This window comes from Talpa europaea, assembly GCF_964194135.1.
Source record: "Talpa europaea genome assembly, chromosome: 3".
Classification (NCBI taxonomy): domain Eukaryota; kingdom Metazoa; phylum Chordata; class Mammalia; order Eulipotyphla; family Talpidae; genus Talpa; species Talpa europaea.
In genome coordinates, this window is record NC_140069.1 from 148,802,666 (window position 1) to 148,817,088 (window position 14,423).

General features: G+C 63.2%; 1 protein-coding gene across 6 annotated transcripts in view; it reads left to right on the forward strand.

Moving 5' to 3' along the window:
• Positions 1 to 2,764: 2,764 nt before the first annotated feature.
• Positions 2,765 to 14,423, forward strand: part of AGAP3 (ArfGAP with GTPase domain, ankyrin repeat and PH domain 3) — a gene marked incomplete at both ends in the record, with an annotated part of 46,861 nt that continues 35,202 nt past the window's right edge. For all 6 annotated transcript variants that reach the window (XM_084230272.1, XM_084230273.1, XM_084230274.1 and 3 more), the window contains one exon: positions 2,765 to 3,086. In XM_084230272.1, coding sequence (XP_084086398.1) covers positions 2,765 to 3,086 — 322 coding nt within the window. The remainder of the gene's footprint in view (positions 3,087 to 14,423) is intronic.

Here is a 14,423-nt window from a genome sequence, read left to right on the forward strand (position 1 = left end):
ACCGCCCGGCGCCGCCGGCTCCATCGCGGACCCTCGGGCACTTCCGCGCGGGAGCGCCGAGGTCGCCGGCACCTGGCGCCCCCCCGCCGCCCGGCGCATTGTGGGACTTGTAGTCCGGGCGGGCGCGCCCTCCGCCCCGCGGGCTGCGGCGCTCGAGCGGGCGCGCGGGCCGGGCCGGGCGGGGCGCGCGGGGTCGGCGCGGGCGGGCTCGGAGGCCGCCCTCGCCCCCGGGCTGTCGTGGCGGCGGGGCCCGCCCGTCCTCCCTCGGCACCTGGGGCGGCTGTCGCTCCGGAAACCAACGTCAGCCGCAGCACGTCAGACTCCCGCGTTTCCAGGGGGGGACTCGGGGAGCGCGGGGGACCCCCGCCCCCCTCCGCGCTCGGGTCCGCGTGGACGCCCGAGGCGCCTTGGAGCGCCCGTAGGACCCTGCCGCGCGGAGACCGGGGTCCGGGGGCTGCCCCGGCGGACGGCAGAGCCTCCCAGCCCTCGGGGCTCCTCGGGGGCTCGGCTGCCCGGTCCCCCCGCACCCCACTTCCTGCGGTAAGGCTGAAGGAAGCGTGGACTTTGGAAGCTGGCGCGGACGCTGATCCTTTGTCCTGTGCTTCACAGCCGTGTGACCTTGGATCCCTCATTAAATCTCTTTGAACCTCAGTTTCTTCGTTCTTAAAACACACTTCACCGGGCGACCGTGAGAGACACGAGGGGTTTTGTTAAAGCCGCGTGCGGACCGCGTCCGGGGTCTGTCCCAGCTGGAAATTTGCTCCCCTGGGGTTAGTGCCCCCTCCACCCGCATCTGGGCTGGGAAATCCGGCCCCTAGAACGTGACTCTTCAGAGGATGTCGTGCCCCAGCCTGGCCCGGCCCGGCCAGCTAGTTTCTGTGGGGTTTCCACCCCTCCTCTGGGCTCCTGGAGCCGCAGCCTCTCACATCCTGGCCTGTATAGGTCGTTCTGGAATAAAAGTGATGTGAGCCTAGTATTCAAATCCATAGCACGTGCCTGCTTGTGGGAACAAGCACTCCGAGTGTTGCCTTGGGAATGTCAGTCTGGAATTGTAACATACAGAACTAATTTCCCTCTAGTTCCTTCCCTCCGGTTCATTCAGTTACTGTGCAAACACATATTAAATGTGTACTATGTTCCCGGCACTGTGCGAGAAGCTGGCAATACCCTGGCGGATCAGACCCTACCCTCGTGGCTTATATACAAATGGGGGGGCTGGCGCGCGAGAGGGGTAGGACAGACATGGAGCCAGGCCGCCAGCATAAAAACATGTATGGGGGCTGCTGGGGCCACACATTTGATGCTTTATCCTCAGCATCTCTCCTGGGAGACACTGATGCAACTTCTTGCTGTCCATTCTAAGCTTCTAGCAGAGATGCTAGGTACCGCTTTTAGACAGTGTCCGAGCCAGGGGTTCTGTTCGACAACACACCCTCGATGTGAACTGGTGATTAGCTTGCATCTGGTTCTTTGGAAGGTACAAAAGCTTAGGAATGGGGACTGGGCAGAAACTGCGGGCAACCGTAGCCTGGGTAAAGCCCCGGCACGGCCTGGAAGCCAAATGTATGTAAGAATGACACATGCCAGTGGACATGGGGGTGGCCCTCAGGCTGGGGCCAGTGCCCTGCACATGCCACCTCTTGTGGGCTGGGGAGGTGGGCGGCCAGCAGAAGTGCAGGCAGCGCTGGCAGTGGGATATGGAGGAACTGGGACACCGAGGGACGTTCCCTGGTCCCAGAAGGCCTAGACAGAGCGGAAGATGGACGAGGGGGTGAGGACGAGGGAAACTAAGGGCAGTGTGGGCTTTGGTGATTTTTGGGTGGGGGAAAGGTAGAAGAGCCCCCCCTCTCCACCTGCTCAGTGCAGGTAAATGAGCCCTCCCCAGCCCGGCAGGGGGGCTTTCAGGAGAGCCTGGAGGAGCGCGGACTGTTCAGTGTCACATACGAGCCCTGCTGACGAAGCTCTGAAAATAGAAGCCGGGAACCCAGATTTCCAGTTTCTGCGCTGCAGCGGGCAGCGGGGAGTCCAGCGGAGGGTCAGAGAGGAACCTCGGGTGCGGGGGGCCTCCAGGATGGCCCCAGGAACGGGAGGGCCCGGCCACCCGAGATCAGGACTGCGGGCAGGGTGCCGCGGGCCGAGTGGGTGGCCCCCTGGGCCGGCCAGTCACCCAGGCTGGTCAGCGCCCCCGGGCGCAGGGCACGGCCCGGAGACCCGCCCCCCGCCCCGACCGCGCCGGGGCGAGAGGGCCCGGGCGGCCGCCCCTCCCTGCGCCCGCGAGGGGGCCCGGGCGGCCGCCCCTCCCCGCGGGCCTGCCGGGGCCGGGTCGCGGCCAGCGCGGCGGAAGGGCCGGCGCGGTGGGCGGGGCCGGCGGGGGGCGCGCGGGGGCGCGCGGGGGCGCGCGCGGGCGGGGGCGCGGGGCGGGGGCGCTGCGCGTGCGGCCGCGGGGGCGGCGGTGCGTGCGCATGACGCGGGGGGAGGGCCCGGCGCGCGCCCGGCCGTTGTTGTTGCCGCCGGAGGCTGCTGCGAGCGGCGGGATCGCGGCGCCGGGAAGCGCCGGCAGCGGCGGCCACAGCGCGCGGCTTCGCTCCCGGCCCGGCGCCCGCGCGGCCCGATGCGCTAGCCCCCCGCGGCCCGGCGTCCCGGCCCGCCCGCCCCGCGCCCGCCGCCCCGCGCGCCGCCCCGGCCCCGGCCCCGGCCCCGGCCCCGGCCCCGGCCCCGGCCCCGGCCCCGGCCGGGCCCGCCTCGGGCCCCGCGGCCCGGAGCCATGAACTTCCAGGCGGGCGGGGGGCAGAGCCCGCAGCAGCAGCCGAGCCTGGCGGCGCCGGGGGGCGGCGGCGGCGGCGCGGGGGGCGGCGGGCAGTTCGGCGGCGCGGGCGCGGGGCCCGGGGGCGGCGGCGGCCCCGCGCAGCAGCTGGCCGGGGGGCCCCCCCCGCAGTTCGCGCTCTCCAACTCGGCGGCCATCCGGGCCGAGATCCAGCGCTTCGAGTCCGTGCACCCCAACATCTACGCCATCTACGACCTGATCGAGCGCATCGAGGACCTGGCGCTGCAGAACCAGATCCGGGAGCACGTCATCTCCATCGAGGGTGAGCGCCGGGCTGCGGGCGGGCGGCGGGGTCCCGGCGCGCCCGGCCGGCCACGCGGCCTGCTGCTGGGGTCGGGGGCGCCGCCGAGCCGGCGTCCGCGCTCCGCCCGGTCCGGGGGCGCCTCGGGGCTGGGCGCCGGGCCGCACGGCCGGAGGACGCGTCTTCGGCTCCGGGGCGCGAGGGCGGTGGCGCCCCGGGGCCGGGTGCCCTGGAGCCGCCGCGGCCCCGGGGCCCGGGCCAGGTGCGGCCAGGCCGGGCCGCAGAGCAGAGGGTGGGCGCGGTGGAGGCCGCGACTGGCCGGGAGGTGGGGCCTCTCGGCGCGGCCCGGCCCTGCCCCGCGCGCGCTGGGGACCCGAGCCTCCGGGGGTGGGGGGCAGCCTTCCCCGCCAGCGCCCGCGGGCCTCGAGGGTGGCGCTCGCTGCGGCCCCCTCTCCCGACGCACGCCCCCTGCGCGCTGGCCGGGCCTGGCGTGGGCCTGGGGCTCTGCGACCGCGTGGGAGGCCCGGCCTGGAGATCTGCGCTCTGGCCAGGTCCCGCGCCCGCCAGCCCCACGGTTACTCTCCGGGGAGCCTCTGGGGAGGGGGCGCTGGCCTCTGGACGCTGACGGGGACACAGTGCCGGCTGTGGGGACCGGAGCCCCAGGCCACAGCGCTGCCCAGCACGCCTTTCTCTGGGCTCTTGGGCCCTGGGCTGGGTGGCCAAGGGGGCAGAGGAAGCTGCTGGCAGATGCCCCGCAACCCCTGGTGTGGTGGGGCGGGCTGCACCACCGCGCTCTGGTGGCACGGTGACCTTTGAGCACCCGGTGGGCAGATGGGCCTCGCCCTGGGCCATCTGCTTCCACCTCCCGCTCCGTTTGAAGAGGGACGCCCACCAGCAGGTGGTGGGTTTGGCCGCAGTGGAAATGCAAGGAGAGTTTGAGGCCTTTGGCTGACTTGGAGCTGTGAGCAGCGGCCTGTGGGCTACTTGGGCCTCACAGTGAGGGCCCCAATTCCATCTTCCTCTCTGGGGGCTCCCTCTCAGCTTTCAGAGCTCCCCATGACCGGGGAGGGAGTCTTTGGTTTCTGGAGGAGTAGAAAGCCCCATTTAGAGCTGGGGGTGGTCCTGCCCTTTTGTTGGAACATTCCAGTCTGACTTCCTTCTGCCCTTTGCCCGGCTCTTTCTCTCCTCTCTCTCTAGACTGAGTTCCTTGTGAACTAATTAAGTGTCAGAGAAAACTCATTAATGTGGATCTAAGTAGATGGCCTGAATCACCATTGTGGCTGGGGACAGGGAGATGGCATCTCTGTGAGCCCCGGGGCCCCAAGGAGAGGAGATGACCAATTTTCCTCCCAGTCTGAAGGGGGTGGGGTGGAGAGAGCTGCCATTCCCTGAAGTTTCTTGGATGGAGGAAGTAGAACTTCCCCATCAACTCCGGGATTCCCCCCCACCCCTTCTTGGAGGGGGAAGACTGAGTGGGACAATCCCAGAGGGGCGACAGGACATCCAGGATGGGCAGGAGAGGCAGGCACGGGCCGCTTTGACATCTAACTCCGGTGTCCCTTACTGAGCCCCCGGAAAGCTCGAGGCCTCCGCTGGACATTTTTGCCCTGGAGGGCGTGATTCCTGGGACACGTCGGTGTTCAGTCCCGTCTTAAACACGACAGGCAGCAGGCAGAATTCCCCCCCCGCCCAGCCCGCCCCCATGACCAACTTCCCCATTGTGGTTTGGAAGTACCCCCTGTTCCCACTGCCTAACTGGGAAGCCGGGCAGCGCCACGGCGGAGCCTGGGACCTGATGTCTCATTGTCAGCAGGCCCAGCTGCTCCGCGCGCAGCCCTCCTCAGCACCCCTGGCCCTGGTCTCCCTGCTCTTTCTTGGCAAAGCCTCCCACCTCCTTCCTCTTTCTCCCCCTTTTATTCCATTCTCTAGCCTGGAACCCGTCTCTGTTACCCACCTCACTCCTGCTTTGCCACTGTCGCCCCAGCTTTTCTGCTGTAGGCAGCCTTCAAAGGAAAAAAAAAAAAAAACCAGAAAACTCCTTCTCCAGTTTCTTCTCTGTATCCTTCCTCCCCATCTGCCAAACCATATTGCCGCTGTCCTGCGCCGTCCCGCCTTCCCATCGCTGGCGGCGGGGGGCCACTTTCTGGGCGGTTCCCTTGCTCAGGCAGAGCTGAGAGCCCCCCCACACCCCTGGGCCCAGAGGGCTGGGTCATGGGTGTTACATAAACAGAGCACCGCCTGGAGGACCAGAGCTTACCAGGGTGAGCTTCTTAGTGACAAAGGGTGACATTTCCCTAGGGGTTCATGAGCCTCGCCTCACTCTGGTAGTATTTGGGGACAGGATTTATTTGTCCTGGTTCTGAAGGTGACCTGAGGGGTGCTGCCAGGATCCCTCTGGGGTGAAGGAAGGGCAGCGGCTCCTACCTCCCTGTCCTCTCTCTGCTTCTCTCTGGCGCCTCTGGCCCCACAGCGGGGCTGAGTGAGCCGAACGTCGCTGCGTCCAAGGCTTGAGACCATGCAGCCCCTTGTGCAAAGTTCCTTCCCCTCCAGAAGCCAAGAGAAGAGAAAACCTGTCTCCCCTGTAGTCTTAGGAGTGGAGCGGGCTGGCTGGAGCCAGGAGCAGGGGTCACCCCGCAGGGCCTCAGGGAGAGCCTGCAGGGAAGGCCCTTCTGTGACTGTCTGGGGCCTCCGGGCTGTGTCCTAGAAAGAGGACAGCAGAGGGACCAGAGCTTCCCTCCAGGCGGGGACAGCCCAGGCCCGTAGAGCACGGGGACGCTGTGCCAAGTGGGCAGGCGCCAGGAGGAACTGTGGGGAGAAGGAGCCCCTGGGGCCCCTGCCGTGGGCCTGGGAAAGCTGGCTGCCCCCTGAGCAAGGTGCACCTGGAGGGACCAGGCCCCGGGGCAGGACAGGCAGGCTGGGCGCCAAAGGTCTCGCATGGAGAGCCTGGAAGTGGGCCTGGAGGTGGCCCGTGGCCATGGTGTGCCATATGGCTGCCACCGAGTGGGGCACAGGCCTTTGTCACCTGGATGACTTGCCCCTTTGTGTCCTTGGCGTTCAGGAAGGAGCGCTTTTGAGGATCCTAGCGGCCTCACCACCTCGTTCCCCTCCGAGGCTCACTCTTCACTTCCGTCCCCCTTGAGCCGGGCCTGGTGACAATCTGAGGGACAGAGAAGGTGCGGTTTTCCCTGTCTGGTTCAGATCTAGGCTAGAGAAAGGTGGTTCCCTGTCCCGGCCAGCTGTGGACCCCCGGCGTCCTGTGACTCCTCCGGGCCGCCTGCCCACCGAAGACAAGATTCGCATCCATTTTAGGACAGGGAACTCTCTGGGCTAATTTGCCCTCCTGCCTGCTCCTTGCTGGGCGTTGTCCGACCTGGTGCTAATCTGCCTCCTTTCCAAGGCTCCTTCCAAGGGAGCTGATTCAGCAGGCCGGAGAGGGAGGCCCCGGGACCTGTGTTTGCCGCCTTCTGGGGCCATCCTGGTAATTGGCAGCCCAGGCAGCGAGCGCCTGCTGGGGACCGTTGCTTATTTAGGACTTTGCACAAAGGAGCTCTAGGAATTCTGAAAAGGAGGGTAGCCATGTGGGTGCTGGTGGCTGGGGAGCTGTGTTTGTTTCAGATGCATTTAGTTAGCTCAGCCCGCGAGGAGCACAGTGGAAAGCAGGCGGGAAGGTGGCGGGGCGGCGGGTGGGAGTGGAGTGGAGGGGCCGTGCTGGCACGTGGACACCCCTGGCAAAGGCAGGGGGTATGGGCCAGCCTGTAGCAGGTGCCGGCGCAGGGGGCAGGCAGGAATACACTGGTCGGAATAAGGTCCAGGACTTTAAGAACCAAGGGCAAAGGCTCGCGACCCCTCACAGTCAGAGGAGAGGGATGGAAGGCTGCAGAACCTCAGGTGGTGGCGAGAGGGACCCCCTCATAGAAATAATCCACACCCACTGAGCTCTGGCTCTGCCAGGTGGACCACACCGGGCAAATACGGTTGTTCTTGCAGCCTTGCTCTCTATTTAGTATGTGGGTAACTCAGAACTGCAGTTGACCTTTTAACAAGAGGCGAGAACACCCCACTTTGCTGTCAGAAATCTACCCGGCTGCTGCCACCCCCTTGCCTCGACCGCTCACTCATTGTTTCACCAACAGTGAATGCCGGGCACGGGGTCTGCGTGCAGAGAGAACAGGTTTGCAAAGGGAGCAAAGGTGAGAGCCTGGTGGTGTTTGAGCAGCTGCGGGTTGGTCTGCGTGGCAGGGGCCTCGAGTCCCGGGGGGCAGGCGAGCAGGAGTCTGGTTCTGGGGTTTCTAGTGCTCGATCCTGTCTTAATTCATTTACACCTCACCGTGTTCCGGGAAACCAGTGCAGATGGCGCGTTATCCTGCAGCACTCGGGTGTCACGGGCGGGTTGCAGCAGGCACGGGCCGGGCAGGTTGCCTTGCAAGCGCGTTCTCACGCAGGGCAGCGGCTGGGGCAGGCCCGCGGGAGGCCAGGTGGCAGGAGGAGCGGGTTTAAGAGCACTCAGTGTCCACAGGGGCCTTGGCTCTGGGGCCCTCCACCAGCTGTCAGCGGGTCTCTGTGCTCGAACCTCGGAGCAGAGGGAGCGACGATGTCCTCCGCGCAAAGCAGGGCTAGTACTGGGAGCTGAGGCTTAGCGGGGAGGCAGGTGGCCCTGGGTGGTCCTGCGTCCCCATCAGCATCCCCTGAACACCGTGACCCCGGGCCCCCGTCCCCCCCCCCCCCCCAGGAACATGGCCTGTCCTCCTTGTCTTTTTTTTTTTTTTTTCTCAATAGGGACTCACATTTATTTATTTATTTATTTATCCATCCATTTATTTATTTATTTTTGTGGGACCCTCGCCGGTGGCCGGGGAACGAACCGGCGCTGCAGACGCTGCAGACGCTGCAGGCAGCCTCTCAGCCCAGCGCTCAACTGCTGCGCCACCAGGGGAGGCCCCCTCCTTCTCTTTTTAACACGTGGGTAACTCAGAACTGCAGTGACCCTTTAACAAGGGGTGATGACACCCCCTCACAGTAAAGAAATCCGCCTGTATGTCATGACTGTCCCAACACAAAGCCGCAGCCTTCCCTGCTGTGGAGACAGACGTCTGAGCAAGCCGCAGATGCAAAAGTAACAGGGCGCCCTTTCCAGGGGCCTTCCCCAGGCACTGACCCCACATCTGGGGGCTCAGCCGGCCGTCCCCATGGCCAGTTGAGTCGGTGAACCCGTGGCTGTAGGACACCGACTGTGTTTACTGAAAAACACCTGCATGGGAGTGGCCTGCAGGGTGCAGACCTTGCTGCTCCGGGCCCAGCTGTAGCCTGTCCAGACGCCTGCCCTGACCCCATGCTCACTCCCACCCCACAGGCCCCCGGGGCCGGCACAGCTGACCTGGAGGCCTGGAGCCCCTGCTGAGAGGGTGCAGATACAGACAGCGGTGCCTGCTGGCCTTGGCAGGACCCGCAGCCCAGCCCACTGTATCTTTTCCCACCGGCCCTTTTCCCCCTCTAGTTTGCCGACGACACAGCCTGGCCCTTCCTCAGATGACGCCCCCGAGGAGGCTGGATGCCATGCACTTTGGTGGCCAGGCTGCGCCCCACTGCGCCCACAAGGGCTGCTCAGGGGAGCGTCTTCAGAGGCAAACTAGGAACTGAGCTTGGAAAACTTAGAATGTGACTGAAGGGCCCGAAGGCCTCTTTGCCCTGCACGCGCCTGCTGCCGCCTGTATCCCGCCTGCACCCCCAGTGGAAGTCCCTTCTGTGGGCAGCGTGGGCACGGTTGTGGCATAACGGGGAGAGGCTGGCTCGAGCCAGCCTTGAACATGTTTACACACTGAGAAAATCGGAATGAGTTTAAATGGCAAAAGGAGTGCCTGCTTGTTAGAACAGATTCATAGGCGGGAGGAAGTAGGATTGAGTGTACCCCACCACCCCGCTTCCCGCCCCCCTTCCGAGGGGCCCGCTGGCTTCCGATGTGCGTCCGCCCGCATGTGGCCGCTGTCAGCGACTCCATCGACTTGACGTGGTTGGTGCTTCAGGTGCCGGTGGGCGTTTTGTGGAAAAGCGCTTCCCTGGGAAGAGCCAGGCCCCCCAGATTCCCATCAGGCCCCCTCTTGCCCCCGCTCTGTAGCAGCTTCCTGCCTGGCCACTGACAGGCGGTGGGGACGTGGCAAGCCCCCCAGCCCTGGCCTGTGTGCTGGAGCCACATCCGGTTGCACCTGTGCCACTGGGTGACCCTGCCCAGGGGGATTTGGTCCACCCCTCTCGTCTCTGACTGCAGCACCCCATCCAGGGAGCACAGGCTGATCTTTGGGGGGCATCTGAGCCTGCCAGCACCCCCCCACCCCCCGCCTGCTGCCTGGGGTGCTCTAGCAGCTGGCCCTTCACAAGGTCCGGTGGGGGAGTGAGATTTCTGTGCCTCGGTTTCCTCATCTGAGATGGGGGTGTACCTGGAGGCTGGCCGACGTGCGCCAAGGCCGGGCGTGCTAGGGTGGCCGAGATGTGGGATGCTGGTCGCTGTGGTTTTGGCTCAGATGCCCAGCGCAGGGCGGCTGCTTCGTAGGCTTCTCCCTCCCCGGATCTTCCCCTGGGTCTTCGTCCCCTGGGGACACATCGGGGAGAGGAGGACCCCGCTGGGTGCTGCCTGTTTTAGGACGTTTGCCCCACTGCTTTCCCAGCAGCCGGTCCCGTTTCTGGGGTGAGTCCTCCAGTTCCCTGCCCCCCTCCCCGGCGCCCCTGCCCTCCCATAGGTTAAAAAGGAAAAAACGATAAAGCGCCGTGAACTTCTCGCTCTGTTTGGTCAGTGGGGTGACGCCGGCCGTGCTGGTGAGAGCCGACGTGGAAAGGCCTTTTTCCGGTCTGTGTGTTTGTCTGATTTGGTTCCTCTCCTTCCTCTCCTTCTTGGTTCGTTCATCTTTTTCTTTTTCTTTCTTTTTTTTTTTTTTTAATATTCATAGCTGCCTAGGAAGTAGTTCTTTTTTTTTTTTTTTTTTTTTATAGAGGCATGCTTTATTTATTTGTTTGCTGGTTTGTTTGTTTGTTTTTGTTTATACATGCACTGGGTACAGTCAGAAGTGCGGGAGGGAGGGTGAGAGAATTCACCAGAGCCAGAGCGGGGAGCAGAGCAGGCAGAAGGACCGAAGTACACTGCTGAGGGGAGCAGCGGGCGGCAGGAGAGGTCTGCGCGCCATGTGGGACCCTCCTCAGGTGGCCGGGGAGCAGCCGGGGATCGAACCGGCGCTTGCAGAGGCCGCGGGCAGCTTCGCAAGCCAGCGCTCAACCGCTGCGCCACCGGGGAGGCCTCTTTTTTTTTTTTTTTTAAGATTTATTTATTTATGCATGCAAGAGCTGGGGTACAGGCCAGAGATGCGGGGGCGGGGAGGTGAGAGGATTCACCAGAGACAGAGTGGGGAGCAGAACACGCAGATCGACTGAAACACACTGCTGAGGGGAGCAGCGGGGAGACAGGAGAGGTCTGCTGCACCATGTGGGTTGCTCCCTGGCCGGGGATAGAACTCGGGCTGCAGGGGCTGCGGGCAGCTTCACAGTGCTGTGCTTAACCCCTTGCACCACCAGGGAGGCCCCGGTTGTCTTTTTCTTACCCTCGTGGGGAGCTTGCTGCAGCGGACACTTCTGTTTTGCTGGACATGAGCTGCTGTCTCTGCCCTCCGGGCCCTGAGCCAAGGGGACCCCTCAGTCCCTGGCCCCTTGGCTGACCTGCATGTGCTCTTAGGGTCTTGTGTGAAGTGTGTATTTCCCGCCCCTTCCCAGAGCGCCTCCTTGCCCCGGTGCCAGCCACCATGGCAGCTTCTCTTTTGCCTTTTAATTAGATGTTTTGGTGCCTTGCAAGCTCCGGGCCCAAGCAGGCGAGTGGGATGGAGCCCAGCCAGTCTCAGCTTCTGGCGCGCGCACGTGTGTGTGTGTGTGTGTGTGTGTGTGTGTGTGTGTTGCATGGGGGCGGGACTCCTGGGGCGCCTGCTCAGCTCCTGGGGGCCTCCAGCATCAGCCCCCCAGTGACACTTCCTGTCTCAAGGGCTTTTGTGTCCAACAGGCCCCGAGCCTGTGCTGGCCAGAGCTGTGAAAATGGGTCAGCTTTCTGTCATCACAAAGCCCCTTGTGCTTGGTTGTGGTTCTGGATGGTTCTACATTGGTGATGCCCTCTGTCAGAGCCTGTGGGCTTGTGGTTCCGACCTGGGCTCTGGAGCCAGGGGACAGGAATTGAGTCCCGGACCCGCCACTTTTTTTTTTTTTTTTTTTAAGATTTATTTGTTTATGCATACAGGCCAGAGGTGCAGGGGGTGAGAGGATTCACCAGAGACAGAGTGGGGAGCAGAACAGGCACATCTACTGAAAGACACTGCTGAGGGGAACAGCAGGCGAGACAGGAGAGGTCTGCTGCGCCATGTGGGTTGCTCCGTGGTAGGCCAGGGATCGAATTTGTGCTGCAGAGGCTGTGGATAGCTTCATAGTGCTGTGCTTAACCCCTTGCGCCACCAGGGAGGACCCCGGACCCGCCACTTATTGGCTGTGCGACCTCGTAGGCTCCTGCACGTCTCTGTGCCACAGCTTCCTCCTTGCTAAAACGAAGCACTGAGCCCCCAGTTCTCAGTGGGGTGTGCAGGGAAGGAAGTCAGCGGGTGCAAGGCTGTTGGACTATCACCATCCCGCCTGGGTGCTGGGGAGGGGCAGCTCTGTCTGCCGTGCATGATACTGCGTGACGGCGGTGGTGAGGAGTACGCAAGGGCGTGTGAGTGCCTGGCACAGGTGCCCACAGCTCCAGCTCTGCCAGCATCATTCCCTGAACCCCAGCCAGTGGGCGGGCAGCCTGGAGCTACAGTTTGGGGTGAGCTGGCATCGCCGCAGAGTTTGGGGTGAGCTGGCATTGCCTGGCAGGCTCTGGGGAGCCGTCCAAGTCAGTCGTTGTCTGAGGTTCCAGCTGCCAGTGCGGCCTCGGACTTGGGCTTGCCCTGAGCAGCATTCTGGCTGCCAGCGCTGCCTGGATGTGACTGTTGCTTCAAGCACTGCCTCTAAGTCAGCGGCTGTGTAGGTGAGTCCTGCGCACATTGGAATTTTCAAGTCGTCTTGTTAAGATAGTCAAAAAAGAAGAAGTTGACTATTTTTTTGAAGGTTTATTTATTTATGCATACAAGAGCTGGGGTGTGGGCCAGCGGTGCAGGGGCGGGGGTGAGAGGACCCCCTAGAGACAGAGTGGGAAGCAGAACAGGTGGATCCACTGAAATACCCTGCTGAGGGGAGCGGCGGGGAGACAGGAGAGGTCTGCTGCTGAAATACACTGCTGTGGAGTGAACTCGTGCTGCAGTGGCTGCCGCTAGCTTGATAGCGCTGAGATTTTAACTCTGCACCACCAGGGAGGTCCAACAAAGTTAACTGTTACAGCGTATTTTATTTAATCTAGTATATCTGGAATATTATCGTGGCGTGCTAGCAAGAGAAAATCGTCAGTGAGCTGTTTTATGCTTTGTTTTGTACTGAGTCTTCCAGTTCTTTCTCTCACGTCCAACGAGCCTCTCCTCCCAGACTGGCCGTGTTTCCGGTGCTGGGCAGCATGGGTGGCCCGTGGCTGCCGTCAGAAGAACAGCTTTCATTTTAGCCAATAACAAAAGATGCTTTTTGATCAAAACTGAACCCATGTCCTTTTTGTTTCACCTTTTTTAAAGTACTTAAGATTGTAGAATAATGTGCCTTTCATACATGCCCTGCCATCTTTCATTCATTCATTTAACAAGCGCCACGTCTTGAGTGCCCGCTGAGGCTGTGGTGATTGACAGGAGACAGATCTGCTTACAGGTGCTGCTGAGTTCACAGCAGCTTTTTGTCTGTTTTCTTAGAACCTGGGCGTGCAGCCTCTGTTGTGAGGGTTTGGTCCCGAGCTGGTTAATATCAAGGGGTTCACGTATGGAGCCCAGTCACACAGTGCTGACCAAGGAGGCCAGGTGGGCAGCCAGGCAGGCCAGACCCCGCCCCTGCAAGGTGGACAAGAGTGCGTGTATCTGGGGGGGCTGTGTCATGAACCCCGAGTCTGCATCTTGGTGGGTTGGCCACAGGCCTCAGTGTGGCTCATGCCATTTCCGTTGGTGGTTCGCCCCACATGGCTGCTGCTCGGGGTCTGTCCCCGCCCCTCCCTCTTCAACCCTCCCTCCTTACCCCTCCGTCGCCAGCCGGAGGATAATCCTGAGTTAGGGTGAGAGGAAGAAAGGCAGGCAGGAAACGTGGGCTCCCAGCTCCTTCCGTCTCCTCGGGCTCGCCCACGAGTTATGGAGCGCCAGCGGGGCCTGTCCAGGCTCAGCGGAGCCGCCCAGCCCCTGACAGCGCGGTGTGACGGCCTCCCTGGCCGTGGCCTCACCACCCTCCTGCCTGCCGTGCTGGGCATCCTCCCGAGACCGCAGGCGCCGCCCTCACTTTGCAGAGCCAGAGAGGGTGGAGGGAGACCCCAGGGTTCAAGGTCACAGTTGAGTGGCTGGGCCGGCCCTCTCCCAGGTGCTCACCCCTCCGCCACTGTGGCCCACAGTAGAGGTGCTGGGCACCCCCAGCCAAGGTCATGGTGTTCCGGGGGGCCCCCTCCCTGCATTTCAGGCGGGGGCTGCATTTTCAAGGCATTTGTGTTTGTGCTTTATCCTTAGCTTCTGTGCATCCTTAGCTTGCAGGTGCGCCGTGGCACCTACACTGTGGACTCTACACTTCCTCTTAGAGAGCTGTGGCTGCGACTGCATCCCCGCTCTCTCTCAGCCCCCGCTGCGCTGTGAACTGGGGATCCCCTGTCCTGCTCAGGGAGGAGGTCATGGTGGACCAAGCCCAGGAACGCTACCTGCTGTAGCAGCCAGCGTGGGGCCCTGGACACCCACCCTGGGTATGGGCGGGAAGGGCTCGGCCCATTGCCCTGGCAGCCAGCAGGGAGCCCGGGGGCCCTGGACTGGGCAGCCCTTGGCAGGACCGTGCAGCCCCTCAGCCAGCTGCGGAGACAGGCCTCATCTGTGGTGCTTGTCCTCCAGCCTGTCACCGTGGGGGCCCAGCCAGAACCTGAGCCAGCAGGTTCTCCCCTCACCCCGGAGCCTGGCTTCTGGTCCGCAGTGACCCTCGGGCCCTGGCTCCTCCCCATGGCCTGGCCACACCGCAGCCTCAAAGGGGGTGTTACTGCCCTTACCCTGTGAGAAAAGAGTCCCACTGAGGCACCGACAGACGTGTCCCCCTCAGGCCCAGCCTCCCCTGGCCAGGCCCTTTGGGCCGGAGCAGCCCCCACTTTTGTCTCAGCTGGTGTCTGCTATACCTGAAGCTCCCCTCGGGATGTGGAGTCAGAGCCAGCGGTGGGAAGGCCAGGCAGGGACTGGCCTGATAGGTAATGCCTGACCAGCCACCGGG